We start from the raw sequence: 25,830 nt of genomic DNA on the forward strand, positions 1-25,830 counted from the left end.
CGACAGTTCGTTGTACAGAAGCAACATGGGCAAACTACTCATCTGCGTTGGTAAGCTGAGCCCCTTGCTCATAACTGAACTTTTTTTTACACATTTCAACTTTTTTGAACTTGAGATTGATTCTCATTAGCTACTGTCTGCTCCTTACCTTCTATTTCTGTCTCCTCTCTCTGCAGGACTGGCTCTCCTGCTGCATGTGCAGCTAGGTAATTATATTATCCGTTCAGTGTTGGTCTTATATGTATAGATGTAGTTGGTAACATAATGCAAGAGCAATTGTTTCCTTTATTGCAGGATCATCCTACATCCTCTCCTGTTATTTCACTAACTGGGGACAGTACCGTCCTGGAGCAGGTAAGTATTTCCCCACCAACGTTGACCCATGTCTCTGTGACCACCTCATCTATGCCTTCGCTGGAATGGACGGCAACATGATCAAGACCTACGAGTGGGACGATGAGAAGCTCTACGGACAGTTCCAGGCCCTGAAGAACCAGTTAGTACATACTCAAAGTGATAGTGTGACATGACATCTCATATATATTACACATAAGCGTGCATTCACACAGAGTGTTAAAGTAGATGTTGTTGCTGCTTACAGGAACAGCAACCTGAAGACTCTGCTGGCCATCGGAGGATGGAACTTCGGCACCGCTAAGTAAGTAGCAATGAAATGAGGATCAGTACTATCACCAAGAGGAATTTCTAGCACAGAAGCAACTCTGACTGTCTTCCTCTCTAGGTTCACAGCTATGGTTTCCTCTCCTGCCAATCGTCAGACCTTCATCAACAGCGTGATCAAGTTCCTCCGTCAGTACGAGTTTGATGGTCTGGATATTGACTGGGAGTACCCCGGCTCTCGTGGCTCCCCATCTCAGGATAAGGAGCGCTACACCGTCCTGTGCCAGGTCTGTCATATGGCTATTCTCTTCTAATGTATCTATGGAAGAATTTGGGTTGTAGGTGGAAGTTAACGAGCTGCCATTACTGCGGTTATACACGATAAAAAACTATTTCACTTTTTAAGGGGCAAAACTGCCCAGATTTCATAGAACTTTATATTACATTTTATGTTAAAAATATAGTCATCAAATGTCATAATATTATAACATTATCATTACCAAGTCATGCACCATTTTTCATGCATTGTCATATTAATGTCCAGCAACATGAATCATAGGGCAGTGGAACACTTGTTTAGAGAACAAAACTACTTGGTTAAGTTCAGAAAAATGTTAATGTTGATGCTAATGTTAAAATTAAACATAACTTATGTTATGCTACATGGAATATAAATAGCAACAACAAGTCCTGTGTTTGCTTGACCCATTCATCCACCCTGATCTTCTTCCAATGTGGACTTTGTTGCTCTTTATACTACATAACCTGACTTCTTCCTAAGAGGCAGCCCTGCATGTTCTGTGGGTTATATACAATATTATACATTTCCTTTTGGAGATATGAGTACAAACAGTGAATGCCTGAACTGTTTCTCTTGCTTATCTGTAGGAGCTGCTGGCCGCCTTTGAGGCTGAGGGCAAGAAGACCAACCGTCCCCGTCTGATGCTGACTGCTGCTGTCTCTGCTGGAAAGGGAACCATTGAGTCTGGATACCAGATTGCCCAGATTGGAACGTAAGAACATGAGCAGACACATGCAAATGTTGCATACCCTCCCATTTGTTGTAAGGAACCATGGCTCCCAATCTATTTGTCTTGTGACCCTGTAAAATGAAGCAATGCCGACTATTCTTGGAGAGCAGTATATATAGTATCCAGTATTTGCCTTAAATTAGACAAAACTACAAAAAAACAAAAAATTGACAAATTGTGACAAATTGTTTAATGGAACCCTTTAATTAGGACTATGGAAGAAGTACTGGCCTGATTTTTATGAAACTTAGCAAGGTCAATTTGTGTTATGAATATGTTATGTGATTTGAGTAATCTTATGGAATACATTGCAAAACACATTTTAGTCCATTGCTTACAAAACACTGATCCTCTTGTCTTGATAACCAGTATCCTGGACTACTTCCACGTCATGACCTACGACTTCCACGGTTCTTGGGAGCACAATGTTGGAGAGAACAGCCCCCTGTTCAAGGGCCCCGCTGACCAGGGAGCAATGATCTACTTCAACATGGTGAGTCGTGACTCCTGCTTCAAATTGATAATACTCAAATTACAGAGCAGGCACTCACAGTGGGCTGTTTGCTGTTTGGCTGTGTGTAGGACTATGCCATGAACTACTGGAAGAGCAATGGTGCCCCAGCTGAGAAGCTGCTGGTTGGATTCCCCACCTATGGTCACACCTTCCGCCTGGCCTCCTCTAACACTGCTGTGGGAGCTCCCGCCAGTGGACCCGGACCTGCTGGACCTTTCACCCGCCAGGCTGGCTTCTGGGCCTACTATGAGGTGTGTGCATGCATATATAAAGAGGACAGGACAACATAGGGTTGACATGTAGATCCCTAACCTTAAACCTCTTCCTCCCATCAGATCTGCACCTTCCTGAAGCAAGGAGCCACTCAGGCTTGGGATGCCCCCCAACAGGTGCCATATGCCTACCACCAGGGAACCTGGGTCGGATATGACAATGTTAAGAGCTTCAACGCTAAGGTATGGAGCTGCGCTGAACTTTTCATTCAATTCTCAAACCTTTTTTGTTTAAAGTCTATTTAACACTTGGTTTCACCTCTCATCTGCTCTACAGATTCAATGGCTGAAGCAGAGCGGTTTTGGTGGAGCCATGGTGTGGAGTTTGGATCTGGATGACTTCAGCGGCACTTTCTGTGGCCAGGGAAAATACCCCCTGATCAACACCATCAAGAGCGGACTGGGAACCGGAGCTTGTATGCATTAAAAAAACACATATCATCTTGACATAAACACACAGTAATGAGGCTGTTTCCATCTTTCAAATTCTTTAATTTCTCTCCCCAGCCTGCACTTCTCGTACTGAGCCCCTGGCTCCAGTCACACCAACCCAGCACGCCGTGCCCCAGCCCGGCGGTGGTGGCAGCAGCAGTGGCGGCAGCAGCAGTGGTGGCAGCAGCGGCGGCAGCACTGGATCTGGCTTCTGCGCTGGCAAGTCTAACGGACTCTACCCCGACCCAACCAACAAGAACCACTTCTATGAGTGCAGCCAGGGACAGACCTATGCCCAGCACTGTGCTGCCGGCCTTGTGTTCGACGACAGCTGCAAGTGCTGCAACTGGGCTTAAACAGTCCATGGTTGAACTTCATACTGGTTGTTTTCAAGTTAGGAGCTGGGTCAAGTATCATGTAACATAAGACCATCCAACTAAGGCCCTGTCAAGAACAGCTCTGTAACATCTGTAACTGATCGCACCAAAATAAAGATCACACTAAAAGCAACTTCAGATCTCTGACGGTTTTATGTGTCTTGTGTGTGTTTTCTAATCAGTGAAATCATGAAAATCAAGATAAACAGTTATGATCACTTGCAGAAAGACGAAAGAAACAACAAAGATTAAAATGAGTCCATATTATATTAAAACACATTCACACATCACTGCTATTTAATACATACTGGATTAAATATTTTCCATTATAGCTGTCATTTGTAAACATAAATACCTGATGAAATTCTTCATATTTGTGTTCACTTTGTTGTACCCTGTGGGCCAGTAAATAGAAATATAATAATATATAATTAAATGGAGAGGGGGATAAAAGAAAACAGAAAAGGGCACCATCTTTTAAACCCCTGGGTCATTTAGGAAGTTCCTGTTTTAATACTTTTAAATAATGATTGCAAGTAATGTATTGTTGTCATTTATGGAACATGTTCAGTTTTCAGTTTAACATTGTATGTTAACTATATAGGGTATGATTTGAAAAATACACTACTAGTACCAATACCAGTATTGTTAATGTAACACCACACCAAGGTATTTCATATACATTCAGTTGTGTGAAATGCCACCGACACTATATGATTATTGCACAATTTAATGACATTATTGCATCAAATACATCACGCTCAACTGCCGTAGGGAGCCAATCACTTATCATATTAAATGGAAGAACGCTTGCAGTCATTTGAGTTGAGTTGAAGCAAAATCTTGTAAAAATTGAGTTCTGTGTAATAATTCAAGGGTCCTTGACATGAAAAAGGTTGAGAACAGTTGTGCTAGATGGCTACCAGATGAAATTCTTGAAATGTGTAGCATTAGTGTTCAGCGTTTGTAGAGAAACACAGGAGGCTGTTTTAATAGAACATACATATAGAGCATACAGGGCAATTAGCTGTGAGAACAATGTTGTTTCTCTATTATCCATGACTTAATGCCTCTATTAAAACATTATAATTGACTTCCATTTTGAGTTCAGTCGCTCCTCTAACAGATAAATCTGATTATCCAAATTAGGTTTTGCGTAATTAAATGCAACCATTCTTCAGATTTGACTCTTCAAACTATTAACATTCGAACATCGTCTCTTTAAGTGAAACTGAGTCCTCAGGTATGTTAATAATGAGGCAGATTTCCTAAATCCTTTAGGACAAGAAAGACAAAAGAAAAAGAAAAAACTGAACATAAACCCACATCACAGCAGCAGCTAATAGTAAGTGAACTCTTGAATTCACCAATAGCAGCAAAGCTTTGAGGAGGTGGCTCAAAATTAGCTTTTTCATGAGCACATGCAGTATGTGGGTGTAAAGCTTTGACAAAAGCTGACCAATTGAAAAGACACGTGTAAGCACATTCAAAGCACATGAAAGCCTGGAGCTGTTTGCAACACGTGCTGTGTTCCTCCTGAATCACTGACAACATCAGGGTTATCACCTAATCAATGAGCACTTTTCACAACAAAAAATTCAATTTGCTTAACAAGGGTGATGGCTTAAGCCTCACGCTTAAAAAGAAAAACACTAAAAACAATACTTAACAAATGCAATACTGATAGAAATACACAATAAATACATAAAATGCAGATACAGGTCACCCATTAGCCTAAACTAAAATGGGTGTTGTAAAACATTATAAGTATATCCGTGTATATCAGTGAACTAGAAGTTAAAATGTATTTAATGATCTTTGACAAATGGTTCTTTTGAGTAGCGCTCTCCTCGATGGACGTCCAGGTACGGATGCCATTCCTTAGAGGGAGAGCACAGTGACTTCAGCCGCTGTGGAAAGAATTGTAAAATTAGGATCACAAATATGGCTGCAAATTTAGTACGGCATTGAAATTTAAGGAGGAATATCTCAGTCAGTCACACCTTCCAGGGACTTCCCTCTGCTCTCATCAGCTTATACACAGCAACCACAGGAATCCAGATAACGATGAACACCAAGATGCACCACCCCAGAGCCAAACCCCACTGAGGGTACTTGACCTTTCCATAGGTGGGTGACTTATAGGTTACAAAAGACCAGACCAGGATCACCTAAACAACAGAGTTATTGATGATATAAACTCCAGCTAGATTCAAACAGCTGTATAGGGCTTTTATAACCTGAAACCCTTTGTGGTGAAGCTCCATCACCACACCTTCTGGTTCTGCTGAATATGCTCAGATCTACGCTGACCCTGAGAGCTCACAGCACTGCAGCTTAAGAAAACATATGCAAATATACAAAACACAAGCAAATTAAGAAAACATCTTCATCAATTTGACAACACAAGCGCAGCATTTAGAAAATGAAGCTGCAAAGACCACAACACAATAAGAAAACGTGCTGCAAAGACCACAACACAACAGAAGTGTTTCCAGAGGACACTAAAAAGCGATGCACACGTCTGGACACGTTTGTGATATAATCACATTATTTCAAGATAATGGTAATTTCATGTTATTACGTTATAACGTGAAATTATCACGTTACTTCATGATAATGATATTTTCATGTTATGATGTGATGTATAGCGTTAGCTCACTAGCCCCTATCAATCACATTGCAGTTAAACAAATCAAATAAATGAATGATACATGTTTTAGTTGGTCTCTCTCAACAGCACCGACTAGGTCTTGGTCTTGCTAGCCGTTAGCACACTATGATCGTTATAACGTGAAATAATCATTTTCTTGAAATAACGTAATTATATAAGCATGTCAAGACGTCTGCATCACTGGAAGTGTCTTCCAGAAACACTTATGTTGTGTCGTGGTCTATTTGCAGCGCTTTTTCTAAATGCTGCGCTTGTGTTGTCAAATTGATGAAGATGTTTTCTCAATTTGCTTGTGTTTTGTGTATTTGCATGTGTTTTCTTAAGTTGCAGCGCTGTGAGCTCTCAGGGCCACCGTGAGGATCTAATGTTTGACTCTACATCGCTGCTTAGATCTCTGAATTACAGTTACTGTATTACATCGCATTTTCACAGTAAATCTTGAATCTAAACTCTTGAAATTAAAAATAAAAATTATAAAGAAAATAACACTAAAGGAAACTGTGACTTACAAAAAGGATGGCGGAGACGACAGCAAACTGATACTTGATTTGATGGCACTCAACATATGTACAGTCAGTCAGTATACAGAAATACAGTCTTTTGCATCAGGTGCATCATGTACTCACCACCATGATACAGGGGCTGATGAAGAACCAGCATGCTTTCCACCACCCCCAGAAGCAAGAGCTCTTTTCCCCAAGCATCATCTCAATGTCTTTAATTAAACGGTTCCCTCCTGTAACACATGAGAAAAAAATGGCCAAACTGAAATAACTGAGAAACAGATTACCACTTAATGTCGTGCAGACCTTTATTCTATATATTCTTGGTCCCTGGAGGGGATATAGTACATAATTTGGTGATCCTTTAACTTTAACTTCTTCAATTCACAAATTTGATTTGACTTTAGATGAAAAAAAAAGATTCAACCTTTTTTTTCTCCAGTACTGATGAATATGCCATCATTAGACTATCAACTCTTGATTCATAAATTGCAATATATAATTGCTTATATGTCCTATTCACTGTCATTTACATTTTCAAATGTTTCATTAAAAAGCCTCAAGGTGTCAAGTTTGACATAAACACCTCCTTCTATTGGAATGTACCACGCTAAGGACATATGCTCAAATAATAATTTAAAAAATGATAATGTAATAACAAAACCAGTCACCAGACTGTTAAACAGCATAAAGAGCCAAAAGGGAAGGCAACAGCTAGAGTTTCTCATTCACGAGGTGCACCTAAATGCACAATGAAGTCTGAATGTTTACATAACTCATGCTAAATGCAAAATGTTTCACACAGGTGACTTCAGTGAAAGACAAAGATTTTCTATTATTCTACTGTGGTACTGCTGACATCTCTGACTTTGGCAGTGGCCATAAAGTCCAGCTGCAAATGGTAAGCTAACCTGTTTCTTTTTTAAGTGTTGTGGGGTTTTTCTGTTTATTTGTTTTCATGCATTTGATCAATTTTTTAAGTTTATTATCAAAATTATGACGCCCATAGTAGCTGATTTAGGTGACAACAGTAGTACCAATGCTAACGGTTAGCAGACAAGCAGGACAAACAGAGTTCTGATTAGCTAAGTAGCACTTTACATGTGGAATTGTTAATTAATTTGCCTGAGCCTTGACTGCCCAGGGCTTTGGAAACTATGCTGACACTGGCTGTGGAATACACATACAAACATACAATAAATACAGCCAATAAACAACAACTTTTACATATCACTGTAGCTGTCATCTGTATTTACCATATATGTAGCAGAAGCCAATGAGCTCAAAAAGAGCCAAAATGATCAGAACCCAGCTGGCAGAGAACTTGTCGAGAAGAGTCACCCAGTATATTCCTGCCTATCACACACACACACACACACACACACACACACACACACACACACACACACACACACTGCTGGTAAGCTGGGAAATAATATCAGACAGTAGAAATATAGTCACTGTGGGTAGATCTGCCATACCCTTGTGACACATGGCAGGCCCAACAGGAAGACACAGACGGACGTCCCTATAGCAAATAAGGCATGTCGGGATTTGAAGAATTCAGGAAAGGCATCCAACAGGCTGGTGTTGATCACCTCTGATAACAAGAACAGAAATGATAACAGATCTAAGCCGAGTGATTTGTTGCTTCAACACAGGCAAGGTGCTGTGGAACAGGCTAGGTTGAGATCTAAATGTATGCCAGTTATTCATGAATCACAAAAGCTCACCTAACATTGTGAACTGAGAGTCCAGGCCAACGATGAAAAGCATAAAAAAGAACAGGAAAGACCAAAGAGGAGAAATAGGAAGCTTAGTTAAAGCGTCGGGATATGCAATGAATGCCAGGCCAAATCCTGCACAAAGACGGAGAAAAATAACATCAGAAAACATTTGCTGCAGCAGTATTTATATTTAAAAATGTGGCCAAAGTGGTATTATGGGTGTCTGACCTTCTTTCACCACTGATCCAACAGGCTTTCCATAGACATGCGCCATATGACCCAAAATTGAAAAGATGGCGAAGCCTACTAACACACTGGTAACTAGAGGAGGATAAATGGTCACACAGAATGTTAAACACGAAGAGATAGTATGCACAATTTCACACACTGAATAAAGGGGGGCACTCAAATTATTTCCTAGTTATATCCTATAACCAGCTGCTGAAATGGAAGCAATGGATATCATATGATTCCAATTAATTCCTGTTCAATGCAATATTGTGATAGTACCACTCAGGGACAACTTTGTTACGTCCTGGTGTTTTTTTTCTTATTAGTGATGATATATTTACTTGATTTGAAAAAGTGCTTCAAATTGAATGCTGTTGTCCTACCATGGTTGAAGAGCGATATAATAATTGAGTCCAGGAACATGTTGTTGTGGAAGGTGCTATAAGAAGCAAGAGCCACAATTCCGCCCGAACCAATGGACAGGGAAAAAAATGTCTGAGTTGCAGCGTCTCTCCAGACCTAAAACACACCAAAATGTCTTAAAAGAGTGATACAGGATGATACTTTTATAGGAAGATATTCTTTTTAGCCATACTAACAGTGTGACTGTAGGGATGCCAATTTGTAGTTCTTAACACACATGTTTAAGGGCTAATTTTCCAGATTAGTTCAGTTTACATTAGGCATTTGATGTTATAAAAGGAGGCGTGGTGTCTCAATGGACACGATGAATCTATGTTTGATTTATGATTGGTAGCATCAAGGTTCATGCTCATGTATCCAAGTTATTTTCGGCTTTCCTTTCGTCCATTGGGAGGAAATGGAGACGCATATATTTACACAGTTTATGATCAAATGTCTGTAAAACAAATTACAGTCCCACCAACTTCAGCTTTGTGTTGATAGTTGTTGACAGTATGATGGTCAGGGTGCTGTGTTGCAGTTAATGATGCACTGTTGGGTCCCTACCTGTGCTTCTTTAAGTTTAGTCAAGTTGGACTGGGAACCAATGTAGTACTCTATTCCTTCTCTGGCTCCCTCTAGTGTCACGCCTCTGATCAGCAGGATCAGAATCACCACATAAGGGAATATAGCTGTGAAATACACAACCTGCAGAGACAAAAGCCCAGAATTCATACTGTGACAAAGAAATGTAAATTAGGCAAAAACCTGTCTCCAGCTGTGGATATAGTCATATAACCCCTTCTTAACAATAATGTATGAACCATGGCACATATATCATGTACTGGAGGGAGAAGTGGACTTTCAGTGGACGAGTTCTTGCTGTAAGGTGAATGTTGTCTTACTTTGCCTGATGACTTGATGCCTTTATAGAGCGCTGCAGCAACAATGATGGAGCTCAGCAGCAGACAGAGGGCCAAGTGCCAAACTACTGGTCCTGTTTCATCCAGTCCACTGGACCTCTGCAGAGCCACAACACTGAGGAGGAAAGACATCTTTAATGTACAGCCACAGCAGTTTGACAGGTGTGTATTTGTGTTCGATTGGATGAGTGTGTGGTTCTTACTCCCAGTACTGCTCACTCGGGCTCTGCACTGGAACCGTGATCAAGTTGGATGAAGGACACGTGCTGTTTTCATGAGTCCAGTTGGCCACTATAACACCACTTATATTACAGTGCACTAGAACAAGAGAGAGGAGTCTGTGTGATGGATGCAGCGTTGTTTGACACTCTTTAGTTCTGTTAAAACCAAACAGTCTGTTCACTGTTTGTACTTTTACCAATGAAAAGTCATTATAACAAACAAAGTCAGTCTAATTAATAGAATTGTAAGCCAGGAGTCACACTTATAAAACCCCATATTGTCATTTGTTGACAGCCACCTGTAGGGACTGTAGTTAGTATAACTGAATGGGACATGAGACGCGTTACCAATACAATCAGGTTAACCTGAAATTAACTTCTGCATGTAGATAAGTAACTTTCTACATCACCTTCTACATCACCTAAATCACTGCATCCCATAATTACTTACAGTTATTTTAACCCAAACCTTGTTATTTTTTCCTAAACTTAACCAAGTAATTTTATCACCTCAAACTAACCAAGAAGTTCAATTTTCCCAGCATAAACATCATTGAACCCAGCAGCAAACACAGAGCTTCATTTAGGCACAGACACTGCCTCCATATTTTTATTATAGTTAAAACTGGACCTTTTAATTGAGTGACAGATCAGCATTTACTAAACAGCAGATTGATCGAGACATTTTCATAAGTAAAAGTTATTGAGTGGAAAAGCACCTATAGGTGTGCTGCTGCAGTTACTGTTTGCCCAGCTGAAGCAGCTGGACCAGGGCAGAGGAGACTGGAAGGAGGCGAACATGTAGTACAGGCTGTAAGCGATGATCACGTTATAAGAAATTGCAATAATTGTGTTTCCAACAACCACTGCAATGCCAACACCTGGAAAAGAAATTTTAAGGTTATAACACACTTGTAATAACTAATATAGCATGTATTATAGTACTATCTAATCCTTGGAACTTTAGTTTAGTGACATATTGACTGCAACGAAATTTTGAAATATTAATCAAAGTTACCAAAATGATCAAGCTTAAGGCTTTATGATACTAAATGTTACTTGATGACTATTTGACAGAATTTATAAAACTTTTTGTCATTTAATAAACTAATGAATTTAATTGGGGAAAAAAAGTTGCAGCACTTTTACAATATTTCTATAAAATTATCGGAATATCTCTAACAATTCAATTATAATTTTGATGTAATAGTTGAGCATGGGAAAATGACACATACAATAAAAATCAACAAATAAATAATGATGTATTATGAGAAGTAAAATAAAGAAGTAAGATTAGAGATTTTGAATGTAGGACTTTTACTTGTAACAGAGTACTTTTACACAGTAGTATCGCTACTTTCACTTAAAAAGATGGAAGTACTTCTTCTACCATTAGCCCTGGTTTAGTTTACAAGGACGGAGCTGAAGCCATTATCCATGCTCTTGTCAAAACTGACAATAAAGTAATAAAGTAATTTTACCTAGAGGAACATGGAAGTTGCTGGTCTACCACTACCTCGATCATTAGGTTTGTGTTATTGTTTTTCTTTGCTGTTTTAAAGGGTTAGTTCAGATTCACCAAAGTCACACAATTACACAAACTAACTAACTGATCAAGGCAGCTGTAGACCAGCAACTCCTGTGTTTTGCACGCTATAATTACTGTTTTTATCAAGGGAGTCTCGTGGTTTTGGCGAGAGCATAGAATGGCTTTAGCTCCTCACACAAAACTTCAACAGTGCTGTCTGACATCAAGGTAAAAAGTTGAAAATATTCTAAATATAGCAAACACTTAATATTGATTATTTAAAGGTGACTAAAATATATTTTTGCTGCTGCCCAGCAGTTCCTAGCTGATGGCCATCAGCTGTAGGTAATCCAATAATCCAAAATCCAAACTATCTCTTGAATATTCTGATTTTAAGCATGGCGGCCTTTAGATCTTACCCTGCAGCAGTGGCACTGCTCTCCATATGTTGATGGGACCTTGGCTGCAGAACTGACCGACAGCATTTTCAAGGAAGAAAAGAGGAATCCCACATAAAACCAACATCAGGAAATAGGGAATGAGAAAGGCACCTGCTCACAGGGATAAAAGACATTTTTTTTTATGACAGTCACAATACGTTGAACCTTGTTATGATCAGTAATTTTCATTTAACGATGACAACTCATTACCGCCTCCATTCCTATAGCATAGATATGGAAATCTCCAGATATTTCCCAGGCCAATAGCAAAGCCTATCATAGAGAGCATGTACTCTGTCTTGTTGGTCCAGTTTCCACGCTCAGGATTCTCATCGCCATCATCCACATGAGAGCCCTGCTTAAAGCACCGTTAAAAATGATTATCGATGGTGTAAATAACATAATAATGGATCTGAAAAATGAAATAATATATCCAATATGTGAACCATTGTATATTATCTATGTTTTTATTCCAGACAATTGTATTGTATTTGGAGGAAAAGCAAGCAAGTTCCACTAATATAACATAATTAATTACACCTGTCCTGCTGTGACAAGTCCAAATATCAAAAGGTCTATATGAGATATGCAAACATCAGTCATGCTTTAGTAAATTAGCCGTCAGTCATCGTGTTAAACAGAGGAGGAGGGGTAAACAAATGTTTGAAAAGTTGAACTTAGTTCTCACAGGAAGATACACTTTTTCTCACACTAATGAGCAAATATAGGAGTTGGATACATGACAAATTCTGCTTATTATATTTAATAATGTTATCATATTGGTTTTTGGGGTATGCTATATGAGCTATAAATCGTAGTCTAGAACACTGCTGTATATTATCTTTCTTTAGTTTTGTTATTTTTGTTGCACTTTCAATTGTAAAAATCTAAAGAAATATTAAATTATGGCTTCTATCCACTGAGTGATGAATACTTATTTTTGACATTCTGATAAACCACATTAAAAAAACATAGTTAAAAATATAAAGATTCAATTTTATGACTGTATTTTAGTAGTGAGATTTAATTAGTGATTTAGTTGTCTGCAGTCCTACCTCATCAGAAAGAATAGCAGGATCCTTGGGAGTTTCAGAGCCATGTTCCCACATTTCGTTTCAACTGCTTCTGATGGTTTGGAAATGAAAATTCAAACTCTGAGAGAAAAAAAGCATTTGATGTCCCATGCAACTACACCCAAACTGGATTCTAGCCAATGATATGCATTCAGCTCGAGGTGAACCTGTCTGCACTGTAAAAACAAGTTTGTCAGTGCAGCGTTGTAAGGTTTTAAAATAGACAGCCAAACAAAGTCAGCTACTTAAAAATGTTTGTGTTATAACTGGGAAGAGTGTCATGTGATGTGAGGGTAGTTGTATGGAGAGAAAACGGGTTTTCCATATGAACTTTTAATTAATGTAAGTCTCTGTCTGTTTTAAAAAAATAAAATTGAATCAACAACCCAACATGCACACTGCATAATAGACACCATGGACAAAACAGCAAACAGCCTTGTAGCACCCTATAATGTAATAATTTCCTAATAATGTAATAATGCCTGAGAATGTACTAAAATTTGCAATTAACTTGATCGAAAATGTAATAAAATCAAATAATGTAATAACTTCACTAATAATGTAATAAAATATCCTGACTGATAGAATTCCAGCTCAGATAAACTTCTGAGCAGCACTGGAGACCCCAGGTAACTCTTCCCTAAACGTACCTCTGAACAGATTTCCAACAAATCACTACCTCATGAAAACAACCAAAAACCAACAAAACAACTTCCTGAAAATGTAATAAATTCCCAGGTATTACATTATCAGTATGTTATCTCAATATCAGTCAGGATATTTTATTACATTATTGGTGAAGTTATTACATTTTGGGTTTTATTACATTTTCGATCGAGTTAAGTCCAAATTTTATTACATTTTCAGTCGTTCTTACATTATCAGGTTGCTGCTACAAGCCTCTAGCCTTTATTAAATTAACATACACACATTCTGTCACACATAATAAAAAATGCAATTCAAAAAATAGATAAAATAGCTAAGAGTTAATGCCCATCAAGGTGTCAATTATCAGGAATGAATGGACAATGTGGAGGCGTCAGACAGATCTGGCCTCCCTGTCTTCCATAAATTCCTCATAATGGACACCTCGAAGGGCATTAAACCAATTAATTTCCATTTATATTTTCATGCATTTTGCAATCAAAATCTATCATTTTTCACAAGCTCCTAACTCAGTTCCCCTGGTAACTCTTCAGGGTTTGATCAATGCCTGGAGCATTCATTATCATCCTATAAGGCTCTTGTGTAATAGAAATGCTCAATCCTTGTGTAAACAGGATGAATCTGAAGTTATATTTAGTCCTCTCAGCTACCAAGTTACCCTTTAGAAAGCTAACGTTATGCGAGCATGATTCAAAGTCAATAACATTATGTACGGTTGAAGAATGGTCTGTGGCACCTGTTATTGTTCTGTTATAGCGGAGAAAACACTCCGGCTTCTTTGTATTTAATCACAGCTGTCTTGGGCAGCCCTGAGCCTGGGATGCAGCGGTGTTGTTGCTGCAAAACAGATCAGAGAATAACACAACAGTATGCATCCAATGAGTCACACTAACAGTAAATATGATTTAACAGTATGTTAAACAAGACGAGACAGATATCCAGCCAAGTCACAGTCCCGTAATCACTATCAAGGACTACACTCAGTGTTGTAACTACCACGTAGCCAGTGCATTAATTTAGAAAGTAAATCAATGCATGAATGAACAAACCAATGAAGCCGTCTTTTCTATAATTACCACTGCAATAACTTAAAATAGGGTGTAAGCCTGTCTGGTTAAATTTAAAACAGCTGCTAAGTTTGTTCAGTGACATCAGACTGCTGCATAATCATTAAAGCATACAATAATAACCCAGAGATGATGAGACATTGAAGAACATGACAGGTGACTTAACAAGTGAGACAGACATAAATGTTAAGCTCCTGCACAGACTGTTTACCAACAACTTATTATAATGGCTCAGCTCTTATTATGGGATCCACTGAGGATCTCTACACTCTGCAGTGTAGACACAAGGCCAACTGCTGTTGTCTTATTGTCTGTTTAAGTGCACAGGACTGAACTGGGAAAGAATGCTTAATATGCCCTGCTCCTCTCACTTGAAATAGCATTTAAAATGACTCAAGTAACTGACCACTCTGACTAATTTTTAAAGCTCTTATAAGTACATTGGTGTCAGTACCTTAATGTGTTCCCATGTTAATGTATTTATTCTGTTATACTGTGGTTACTGTTGTTGTCTGTATCTTTTTAAGCTGCTGTGTTGAGCATATCTCCTTTATAAAAGAGATTATTGATTAACACATCTTACTTGGTGAAATATGGGTTAAATAAAAAAAAAAGAGAGATAGAGAGAGACCCAAAATCAGCTCAGCTACATTCTGTTGCTCTGACAGCAAGTGATATGAGCCCTTGAGCTTAATCAAATACCTTTCCACTGTTCACACATACTTAGAAACCCTTTTGTAAATATGCACTGTTATGCATCAGTCATTAATGGAATAAATGGTTTATCTGGTTTTACAGCTTCTGCGTGATCTGAGACTGCTCCTTTAACAGCAGTGAATAATGACAATGCTGCATTGGTCTAAAGTATAAAATATCAGTCTATTCCCGGTGTCTGAAAAATATTAGAAACATGTTGCTTAAAACTAAACACCACCACAAACCACAAAATTGAAAATGATCATACGATTGAATAAGCTGATCTATAAAACTCATAATAACCTTCATAAAAGTAAATGTATTGCATTATAGTATAGACTTGATTCAGTTAAGCTAGATGTACCAGTAGTTTAACCATTTATCGCTATATACCATTTTTTTCCTACACTATTTCTGACCGTGATGCCCCCAGGTGGTAGAATCAGCAAAGAGAGCAATGCAACACACACACACACACACACACACACACGCACGCACACACACACACACACACACACACACACACACACACGCACACACGCACACACACACGCACACATGACATATGCTGATAATAAGAACAGCTCAAAGAATTCAGGGCAGAACTTTATAACGGTTAAATTTTAATACAAGATTGCGCCACTGAGGCTCATGTGAGACCAGCTGCAACACATTTAGCAATAATGTCTGATCTGTGCTGGTACGGCAATTAAAGCAGCTTGACATCAGAGTCAGAGAAAGAAGATATTTATTGTAGAAAATCAGAGGTGGGTAACAAAAGATTGTATAGTGACATGAAACATTTTGGATGAAAGACAGTGAGATAAATAATAATAAAAAAAGGATCATTAATAAAATAAGACACATTACCTGATTCTAAAGCCACATGGAGCAACATTGTTGATATATACATTAAATCAAATGATTTCCTTCATGTTAGCGGTGCTATTATTGTTCTAAAAAGCTTTCAGCACGTTTTCACTTGTTTAAGATCACTGGTCTGTGTGGTCGAGTCCTGAGTGACTCTGTAAACACATGACCTCACACAAGTTTGTTGCATAATGCCTGGCCCAGCAGGAAATGGTGTTTGGTTTGTGTTTGAGTCACTTTCTGCCTCCCAGAGGTCATAACTCTTTTTATGTAACTTTAACTTTCACAGATTACGCTGCTGCAGCAAGACCATTCTTCAAGAAAATGTAATGCATCAGAGCCATGAGCTGGAGATTACATTCACATTTACTTCTGGTTTGGTTTTACGGCTCATCCTGAGACGGCAGCGTTCTTGCGAGTAGCGTTCTCCTCGATGGACGTCCAGGTAGGGATGCCACTCTTCAGCTGGAGAGCACAGTGACTTCAGACGCTGTGGAAAGTACGAGATTAGCGTCATTTTCTTTTCAAGTCTTTGAATTGATGGAAAAATTATCTTTAGCTTTGCAAAATGCAATGCAAAAATACATCATTAGTGTTGAACCATCATATTTTTCCAGCTTTCATACACACAGACACACACCTTCCAGGGGCTTCCCTTTGCTCTTATCAGCTTATACACAGCAACGACTGGGAAGCAGGTGAGGATGAATATAGCCATGGACCAGCCCAGAGCCAAACCCCAGTCTGGGAACTGGATTCCTCCATAGGTGGGGGGCTTAAAGTCCATCAGAGACCAGATCAGGATCACCTAGAGAACAAAGGCAGCCAGTTTCATTATTTAAAATCAGAACTAATGTGCGGCACAGTGGAATCCATTGACTGTATTAAAGCAGTGGACGTAGTCTGAAAAGTGAAGCAAATGTGGAAGTGCCTAAAACCTGCAATCTTTCTAAAGGCCAGCAGGGGGCAACTACACTGGTTGCAAAAAGAAGTCAGATTGTATAGTCTTTGAGAAACTTACTCTACTTCTCACTTGATTTATTATCTCAGTAAACATTTTCCCTAACATCCATCCATTTTCCTCCGCTTATCTGGGTCCGGGTGATTTTCCTGATGAGTTTATTGTTAAATCACTAGTTTCAAGGCTTCTTCATTACAGCATGATGCTCATTTAGTAAATTGTGGTTGCATTTAGAATAAAATAGATGATAAAGAAGGATATGCTTTAGGGGCGTGGCTACTTTGTGATTGACAGGTTGCTACCACGGCACACTGTTTTTTAGGATGGCAGACAGAGGAGGCACAATGTACTGTATATCCATGCCACTGTATACATTTAAACATTTTTTTGTGTTTTCATCATTTTAACATTTGGCCATATATGTCTTGTTTAGTGTTAACTTTACTAAAAGACTCAGTAGTTAATTTTTTTTCCATAATCTGAATTTCCAGATTAAATTTAAGAGGGGGCCAATTTAATTTTTTCATTTTTTTTATTTGTTCAAAAGCAGTTGCATAGAGGCCATATATACAAGCATGGGATATTTTAATAATTTAATTGTAATTAATACAAGTTCAGTGGATCCTGGGAGAAATAATATAACTTTCTTGTATTTATTTGTGTAGCTTTTGAGGCTATAATAATTGCTGATTCTTGATTTGACAGCATTCTTCAACATATACATAGATTCAAGCAAATGCCAGATGCCAGATGTGATTATTACTTGTCTTTTCATCATGAGAACTTGTACTTACCACTATGATACAGGGGGTGATGAAGAACCAGCACGCCCTCCACCACAGCCAGAAAGCGAAACTCTTATTTCCAATCATCATCTCAATGTCTTTAATAAAACGGTTACCTCCTGTAACGCATGAGAAGAACACACACATGTACACAGCTGGAGTTTAAGGCTCTCTGTCACCTGTATGTGCACATGTCTTCAATAATCATATTTACCATATATGTAGCTGACACCAATGATCTCGAAGAGAGCCAAAAATAGCAGCACCCAGCTGCCAGCAAACTCGTTGATTAGAGTCACCCAGTATATTCCTGCCTATCTCACACACACACACACACACACACACACACACACACACACACACACACACACACACCAGCTGAGTAGGCAATTAACGAGGCAACTGTGAGACAAGAGTGACATAAAGTTACAGTCAGGCAGACTTACCCTTGTGACACATGGCAGGCCCAGCAGGTAGAGGATGGAGCATGTCGTTAACGTCAATAAAGTTCGTTTGGATTTGAAGACTTTAGGGAAGGCATCAAGCAGGCAGGTGGTGATCACCTCTAATTACCAGAGGAGAGATTTCAGGATAAAACATTCTATTGCAACAGCCATTGACTTCATGTTATGCAAGTACGATCTTCTGAAGTTTTAGCCTCCAGGGTCAAGGGGAGATATTTCTGGGACTCTATCTGGATAAAGATATCTGGGCCAAGACTTCCTCTTCCCTGCTCTGGCCATTGTTTACACTCTGATTAACTACTTGAAACGTGACAGTGGAGTTCAAAGACGACACAAGTAGCCAGTAAAGCAAAGTTAGCTTAGCTGATAAAAAGCTAAAATCAATCAAATCAAATCAGACAAGAGTCAGTGGCCTTCAAGTGTTCTGCCTTTTTTTTGCTCCACACAGACTGATGTCAATCAAACCCAATCAAATGTGATTGGTCAATACTACTCAACAAATGGACAACAAACGGAAAAACAGAATGGTTCCAATACCAGAGTATTAACTCATTGCGTACTGATTCATGCCTTCATATGCTGATTTGTTTTTATAGAGATTAATGTAATGTAATGTAAAATGTATTGACATATAAATGTATGAATGGCAGCTGATGATCTCACCTATTCCTGCAAACTGAGAGTCCAGACCAACAGTCAAAAGCATGAAGAAGAACAAAACCGACCACAGAGGGGAGATAGGAAGCTTCGACAGAGCATCTGGATATGCTATGAATGCCAGGCCAAATCCTGCACAAAGACAAAGAGTCAAAACTTCAGATACCACCTAGTAGTCTTCACATTTTTTTAATTAATTGATTCCCACATGGTATGTCTGTCTCACCGTCCTTCACCACCTCTCCAACAGGCAGTTTGTAGACGTGAGCCATGTGACCCAAGATTGAAAATATTGCAAAGCCTGCAAGCACACTGGTACCTAGGTAAAGATACAATTAGCAAACTATGAGATAAGTATTTACATTTTAAAAACTTTCTTTAAATGATGCTGTTACAGTAGCTGTGCTCCTACCAGCGTTAGTCAGGGTTATAATAAATGAGTCCTTGAACATATTATTGTGGAATTTGTTGTAGGAAGCAAGTGTCATGACTCCACCCCAACCAATGGAGAGGGAGTAGAAGGTCTGACTCGCTGCATCTTTCCAAACCTAAAAAAAAAAAACAAGCTATCATGCATCAAAATAAAAGACTAGGTTCCTGTAGTGCAGACAAGTCAAACAAAGTTGAGTCCCAAGTCAAGTCAACATAAAACACAATTTTTAAACTGATAACGGTCATTTACTGTAATATAGCAGCAAATTTCCACATCTCTGCTGTAATGTGTTGAAGTTAAACAAGTTGGCCAAAGCTGGCTCCCTACCTGTGATTCTGTCAGTTTTGTCAAGTTGGACTGGGAACCAATGTAGAACTCTATCCCTTCTCTGGCTCCCTCTAGTGTCACGCCTCTGATTAGCAGGATCACAATCAACACATAAGGAAATGTAGCTGTGAAATACACAACCTGCAGAGACAAAAGTGAAGTTGTTGAAAATGTATTCATTAATTTATATTTTCGGTATTGCTGTCGGCAGTTTTAAGTATAATTTTGAAGAGGGATTACATTATGCAAACAATACACTCATTCGCTTTCTGCCAAGAGAAGAGAATATTGAAACCACTCTCATGTTTGTATGTTAAACATGTAGTTGCGGCTGGTTAGTTTCGCTTAGCATTAAGACTGGAAAAGGGGGAAACGGTTCGCCTGGCTGTATCCAAAGGTAACAAAAACAGCTGTCATCCCCTCTAAAGTTAAACAATTAGCATGTTATAGGCTACAGTTCCTCTAGTGCCAACAGCAGGTTGATTTATGACAAAACTAATGACATTCCCACCACACACAGCTGTACTTTGTGCTCAGTGCTGATTAAAAAAATGCTAGCACACTACACCAAACCAGATGGTGAAGATTATAGCCTACCTGCTAAACATCTGCAACTAGGCACTGTGGACATGTTAGCATTTAGCTCAAAGGACATGTGCAGCCCCACAGAGCTGTTAGCCTGGCTGTTGACTCTTGACTTGAGTTGTGTTTTTACAGATGTGACAGTATCAATCTCATTATTTAAATATTTAACCCTCAACAAGAAAGCTAATAAGCTTATTATATTCCAAATGGGGAACTATTCCTTTAACACAGGAAATATAGATAGTGGTGTAAACAATAGCTTTGTATAGCAGGACATCTTCCAGATTAAACTGACAGGAGTCTTTTGCTTTTTTATTTCTGCAGTTCAGTGTCATGGCCAGTATGACTTGGACAGTGGACGAGTTCTTGCTGTGAGGTGAATGTTGTCTCACTTTGCCTGATGACTTGATGCCTTTAAAGAGCGCTGCAGCAACAATGATGGAGCTCAGCAGCAGACAGAGGGCCAAGTGCCAAACTACTGGTCCTGTTTCATCCAGTCCACTGGACCTCTGCAGAGCCACAACACTGAGGAGGAGAGACATCTTTAATGTACAGCCACAGCAGTTTGACAGGTGTGTATTTATGTTCATTAAGATGTGTGGTTCTTACTCCCAGTACTGCTCACTCGGGCTCTGCACTGGAACCATGATCAAGTTGGATGAAGGACACGTGCTGTTTTCATGAGTCCAGTTGGCCACTATAACACCACTTATATTACAGTGCACTAGAAAGTGAAAAAAGTGTCTATTTAGTGAATATTTTTGAGGATTAATTTCCCAGAATGGATGCATTCTTTATTTATTGTGCTTTGACCTGAAACACAGCGAGCATAATACTGATAAAAATGCGATTAAAAGAGATTAAAGGAGTACCTATAGGCGTGCTGCTGCAGTTACTGTCAGTCTGACCGAGGCAGCTGGACCAGGGCAGAGGAGATTGGAAGGAGGCGAACATGTAGTACAGGCTGTAGGCGATGATCACGTTATAGTATACTGAGACTATTAGAGTCACCATAACCATGGCAAGGCCAACACCTGGAGAGCCAGAGAGAGAAGTAATAAGACACTGTTTTTATAAAATATTTTTATACAAAGCCTCTTAAAAGTGGCAAAAGCAGTTTTTAACTTGATATGAAACAATCCTAATTTAATAATGATGCCTCTACAGTATATAACCTGCATAAGCTACATATGATTTACAGTATGCAGACTAGGAGAGCCCATGTTCACATGTTGTTATACAATTACACCTCGTAAGTTATATTGCTATATTTCACAATTTTTGACCACTGGAGAACAGTTAAAATGGTCAAAAATCCCTTCAAAATACCACATTAAGATGCCAACTTGAGGAACACCATAGTAAAAATACATGCTGTGATTTGGTATACAAAGCTTTCAAGAGATTTCTGCAAGAATTGCATTTTTCAGCAATTAGTACAGAGCACTTCTGTTCTCTGGGACATCCTCTGAATGGTCTCTTGTTTGTGGCTGTAAAGTTTTATGAGGCTGTGATTACTAGGTCACAACAGGTCATTTTTATCAGTGAGGTCAAGGTCTCACTACAATGAAATGGCTACTGCAGGGACTATCACATCATCATCACACATGAATAGGATTGTGCTCACTGAATCCACAAGAGTTTAGAAATATAGAAAAATGCAGAAATATTCAAATACAATATGTGAAAATAGTGTCAGATGTCACAAAGTGTCAAAATGATAGTGTCACCTAAGACACCTGAAATATGACTTTCTTCTCTTGTTCAAATACACGTGGATTTTGACCCAATTAAATCACATCCAATTAACTTAAACAATAGTTTCACAATTGTTCATTGTGTGCTGTAAAGCAGTAATCAGGCACTACCAAGAACATCGAAACATTGTTTGCTTTCTGTAGTTTTGAATGGTTTTAACTACCAGTGTGAGTAGGTAGAAACACAGAGGGCACCTAACCAGTAGTTTTCATATAAGGCCATAAGTTTCAAGCATTAGCCTTGAATGGTTCGAGCCTTAAAGTCAAACAACCTCCTCTGAAGTCATAAAGGAGTCTTAAAAACAACTGATTTTTGGCTCCACAGTTGACCATTAACCAACAGCCTCATTAAATCCCTCATGTTTGACATCTTCACCTTTAGATGTGCCCGACTAATCTTTCACAAAACTTGAATGGTGGTCTTACCCTGCAGCAGTGGCACTGCTCTCCATACGTTTATCGGGCCTTGGCTGCAAAACTGCCCGAAGGCACTTTCCAGGAAGTAAAGAGGAATTCCAGCCACCACCAACATCAGAAAGTAAGGGATAAGAAAGGCACCTGCTCAGTGTGACAGAACAAAAACAATATCAACAGTGTATCTATCAAACATTAGCAGACACTAATGCATTAAACATAAACACCTACCTCCTCCATGCTTGTAGGCCAAATATGGAAATCTCCAGATATTTCCCAGTCCAACAGCATAGCCGATGGTGGAGAGGATGTAGTCTGTCTTGCTGGCCCAGTTCCCTCGCTCAGTATTCTCATCTCCATCATCCACATGTGGATCCTGCTCATGAAAAGTTTCATTAAAGTAGGAAAAGTTGTAAAATGTCATTATTTGTTGTACAAAGAATTGAAGCATGATGCAATACAAATTTCTGCAATGCTATGATTATATTTAATAAAAATACACACAGGACAGGTGTTTCTTTGCATGTGTGCTGCAACAAGTCATTACTGCAGCTGATTTCACTGCTAATCATCTTGAATATGGTCATTGCTGCTCGTTTCAACTAATACAGTACATAATGTATTAAAAAATGTATTCATCCATCAGTTCAGACAAAAAGAACATTGGTTCTGTTATCACTCAAATAACAACTGCACATTTGTGGCCACTCAAATGAAACCATTTTATATTTAAAAGATATCTTGTTTCACCTTCTGTTGCAGCACATCATAAAAATAAAAAAAATTGAAAATTTGTTACAATGAAAAATGCAAAAGTGACCTTTTTCTAAATTAAATCACACAAACAAAGTTTTGTGATCCTCTGTAGATTTACATTTAATTTCATTTTCAGAAATACAGGCAACCATGTGACACCAGTCTTATCCAATGCAACTATTGTGTTGTAGATTCAAGTGAAAGTCCGATGAAACAATCCTACCTGGTCGACAACTGCAGGATTTCCAAAGATTAAACCCTTGAAACTGTTCCAGCTGTATTCCCTCATGTCCTCTCACCTGCTTGTTAATGGTCTGTATAAGAGCTTCACATCACACAGGTAGATCTGTTTTAAAGTCGCCCCCCTCCTCCCCCCCTACACAGACAAGGGAGTGATGTTTTTGGACCAATCACCTGCTCAGACTTCCCCCCCAACAACACTGCTGAGCTGCTTCCATTTAACCTTTTTCTTGAATTGGAATCATGATTTAATGCACATTTGCGTAGGAAGTTTATTTAGATGACATTAGTGACTCACCTACACCCATTCATTCTGATACAAAGCTGATTAATGTTGCTTCCTGTATTATGCCAGTATTTCTGACCGGTATTTCCTTCATCATTTTGCAAAAATAGACCAAACCTGTCCTGTATATGACTCCTAATTTTAGATCATGTTAGAAGTGTTTACAACGTTGTACTGATAAAAAAGACAAAACAGTGGAGTCATGACTGTGACTCAGGTGAGTGACTCCATACCAGTAACCACATCTAACAATTGCTCCCTCCACCCACTGCAGTGACTGATGATGGACAGATCTCAGTTTGGTCAGTGACATCTCCATATAATCACTGGGCTGTTAGCCTACGTAAATCTTTGACACCCATAATCACAACCTGGTGATGTGGTGACGACCATGTCAGAAGACATGACAGAGAGGTATCTGAAGAAGTCCTGCTGAAGCCATTAATCAGCAGATTATTACAGCAGCTCACTTATGGTAATAGTGAGCTGCTGTAGATAAACAGACACACACATACATCCACTGACTTTGTGTGTGTGTGTGTGTGTCTGTCTGTCTGTGTCTGTGTGTGTTGTGTGTGTTGAATTGAGCACTTTTACATATGGTTTAAGCTATTTATGATTATTCTGCCTCTCATGTTTTGTAACAAGGTGTTTGAAAAGATTTTTCCGTACAGGCCAATCATAATAATTCATATTTTAAAATGAAAAAAAAAAACCCACAAACAAACTGTTCCAAAGAGTAACACCAACATTACTCTTTAAGTTGATATGTTGAACAGGCAAAACAATTGTCTTTTTACACCTCTAGCCCTGATAGTAGAGCTGTGTCTCTTGTTGTTAACTTCAGCATTTGGTGCTGACAAGATTGTGCAAAGTGTTTTTTTGGGGGGAGATTTTTGCTGTTTGCTGCAGCCAATAAATGGTGTTGTGAAACTGCTGAGACTGTACCAGAACCGTGTTGTGAGCCAGAGTTTTAGAAAGTAACTGAGTTCAATTTATTGTATCATCATTTTATTGTGGTAATATATAATTGTATTTTTACTTTTTACTCAGTTTTCCTGGTTTTCCTTTTTACCCTGGGTTAAATTACATCGAAGGTTACTCCCTAGCCCTAGATAATTGTCATGAAAATGACGCACAATTTTTTTGCTGAATCAAAGCCGAAATCTTCCCAAAAATACTGAGATATATTGCATACGTTATTTACAATAACTGACTTTCTTGTGATCCATCATATTGAAAGACAGACAAACAGACTTGTAGGTTATGAGTGAATAGTGTCGTCAGTTCTTGCTGAGCACTTGGCATTACACAGACAGGGTGTGGATAAATCTGCACATGGTAGGTGTGTGTAATGTGCTCTGCTTGATGCTCTTTTGGTTTCTGAGTCATTTTTGGTCAACCACTGTAAACCCAGTATAACATTAGCTGTAATGACAGTATCTGTTGGTGTGGCCACAGATTACAAAATAAAGTGATGATAATGTTATAAATATAGACATCCTGTGTCCTTTGACTCTCCCTCTGCAGCCCTGCTGACATACAGGACAGCTGTTCGCACTCTTATCACAATCAAGAGAAAATAAGTCATTATAAATAAGTTACTGTCATTGCAGCCTGGGAATGACTGTAACTGCACTTTCTACAGAGTATGTATATACGGCCCCACAGGAATGAGTTCTTAAAACCGGAAGTAAGTTAGCATTTTAGCGCCCTGGGGTTTCTCCTTGCAAACTTGATGAGAATTTTGAAAGGATTGGTGGTTAGATCCCTGAAATAAGCTCTGTGGTTGGTGCTTAAGAGATGTTTGTGTAAATGCGTTGCAATTTTTAAGTTTTTACACATCCTCAATCAGGCGATTGCTAACAAATGGCTAAATGAGACTACAGTGGTTGTC

At 38.9% G+C, this 25,830-nt stretch overlaps 3 protein-coding genes across 3 annotated transcripts; 1 reads left to right on the forward strand and 2 right to left on the reverse strand.

Annotated features, from left to right (window-relative positions):
* Positions 1 to 3,331, forward strand: LOC131968521 (acidic mammalian chitinase-like). The gene is made up of 11 exons (XM_059329440.1): positions 1 to 50; positions 177 to 206; positions 295 to 496; positions 602 to 658; positions 743 to 908; positions 1,510 to 1,634; positions 2,022 to 2,145; positions 2,235 to 2,417; positions 2,502 to 2,621; positions 2,716 to 2,854; positions 2,946 to 3,331. The coding sequence occupies exons 1-11, from the start codon at positions 26 to 28 to the stop codon at positions 3,224 to 3,226; spliced, it is 1,452 nt and encodes a 483-aa protein (XP_059185423.1). The 5' UTR covers positions 1 to 25; the 3' UTR covers positions 3,227 to 3,331.
* A 628-nt stretch (positions 3,332 to 3,959) lies between these two features.
* Positions 3,960 to 13,005, reverse strand: LOC131969195 (sodium- and chloride-dependent neutral and basic amino acid transporter B(0+)-like). The gene is made up of 15 exons (XM_059330374.1): positions 12,952 to 13,005; positions 12,107 to 12,251; positions 11,876 to 12,007; positions 10,648 to 10,809; positions 9,911 to 10,025; positions 9,690 to 9,822; positions 9,352 to 9,492; positions 8,766 to 8,901; positions 8,380 to 8,472; positions 8,158 to 8,283; positions 7,906 to 8,024; positions 7,681 to 7,780; positions 6,548 to 6,657; positions 5,251 to 5,418; positions 3,960 to 5,157 (listed from the first exon to the last, which is right to left on the reverse strand). The coding sequence occupies exons 1-15, from the start codon at positions 13,003 to 13,005 to the stop codon at positions 5,056 to 5,058; spliced, it is 1,836 nt and encodes a 611-aa protein (XP_059186357.1). The 3' UTR covers positions 3,960 to 5,055.
* Positions 13,006 to 16,129: 3,124 nt separating this feature from the next.
* Positions 16,130 to 23,696, reverse strand: slc6a14 (solute carrier family 6 member 14). The gene is made up of 15 exons (XM_059329546.1): positions 23,631 to 23,696; positions 22,883 to 23,027; positions 22,664 to 22,795; positions 21,353 to 21,514; positions 21,090 to 21,204; positions 20,873 to 21,005; positions 19,896 to 20,036; positions 19,548 to 19,683; positions 19,362 to 19,454; positions 19,142 to 19,267; positions 18,461 to 18,579; positions 18,229 to 18,328; positions 18,024 to 18,133; positions 16,909 to 17,076; positions 16,130 to 16,758 (listed from the first exon to the last, which is right to left on the reverse strand). The coding sequence occupies exons 1-15, from the start codon at positions 23,694 to 23,696 to the stop codon at positions 16,603 to 16,605; spliced, it is 1,902 nt and encodes a 633-aa protein (XP_059185529.1). The 3' UTR covers positions 16,130 to 16,602.
* Positions 23,697 to 25,830: the final 2,134 nt, after the last annotated feature.

This window comes from Centropristis striata, chromosome 3 (genome assembly GCF_030273125.1).
Source record: "Centropristis striata isolate RG_2023a ecotype Rhode Island chromosome 3, C.striata_1.0, whole genome shotgun sequence".
Taxonomy (NCBI): domain Eukaryota; kingdom Metazoa; phylum Chordata; class Actinopteri; order Perciformes; family Serranidae; genus Centropristis; species Centropristis striata.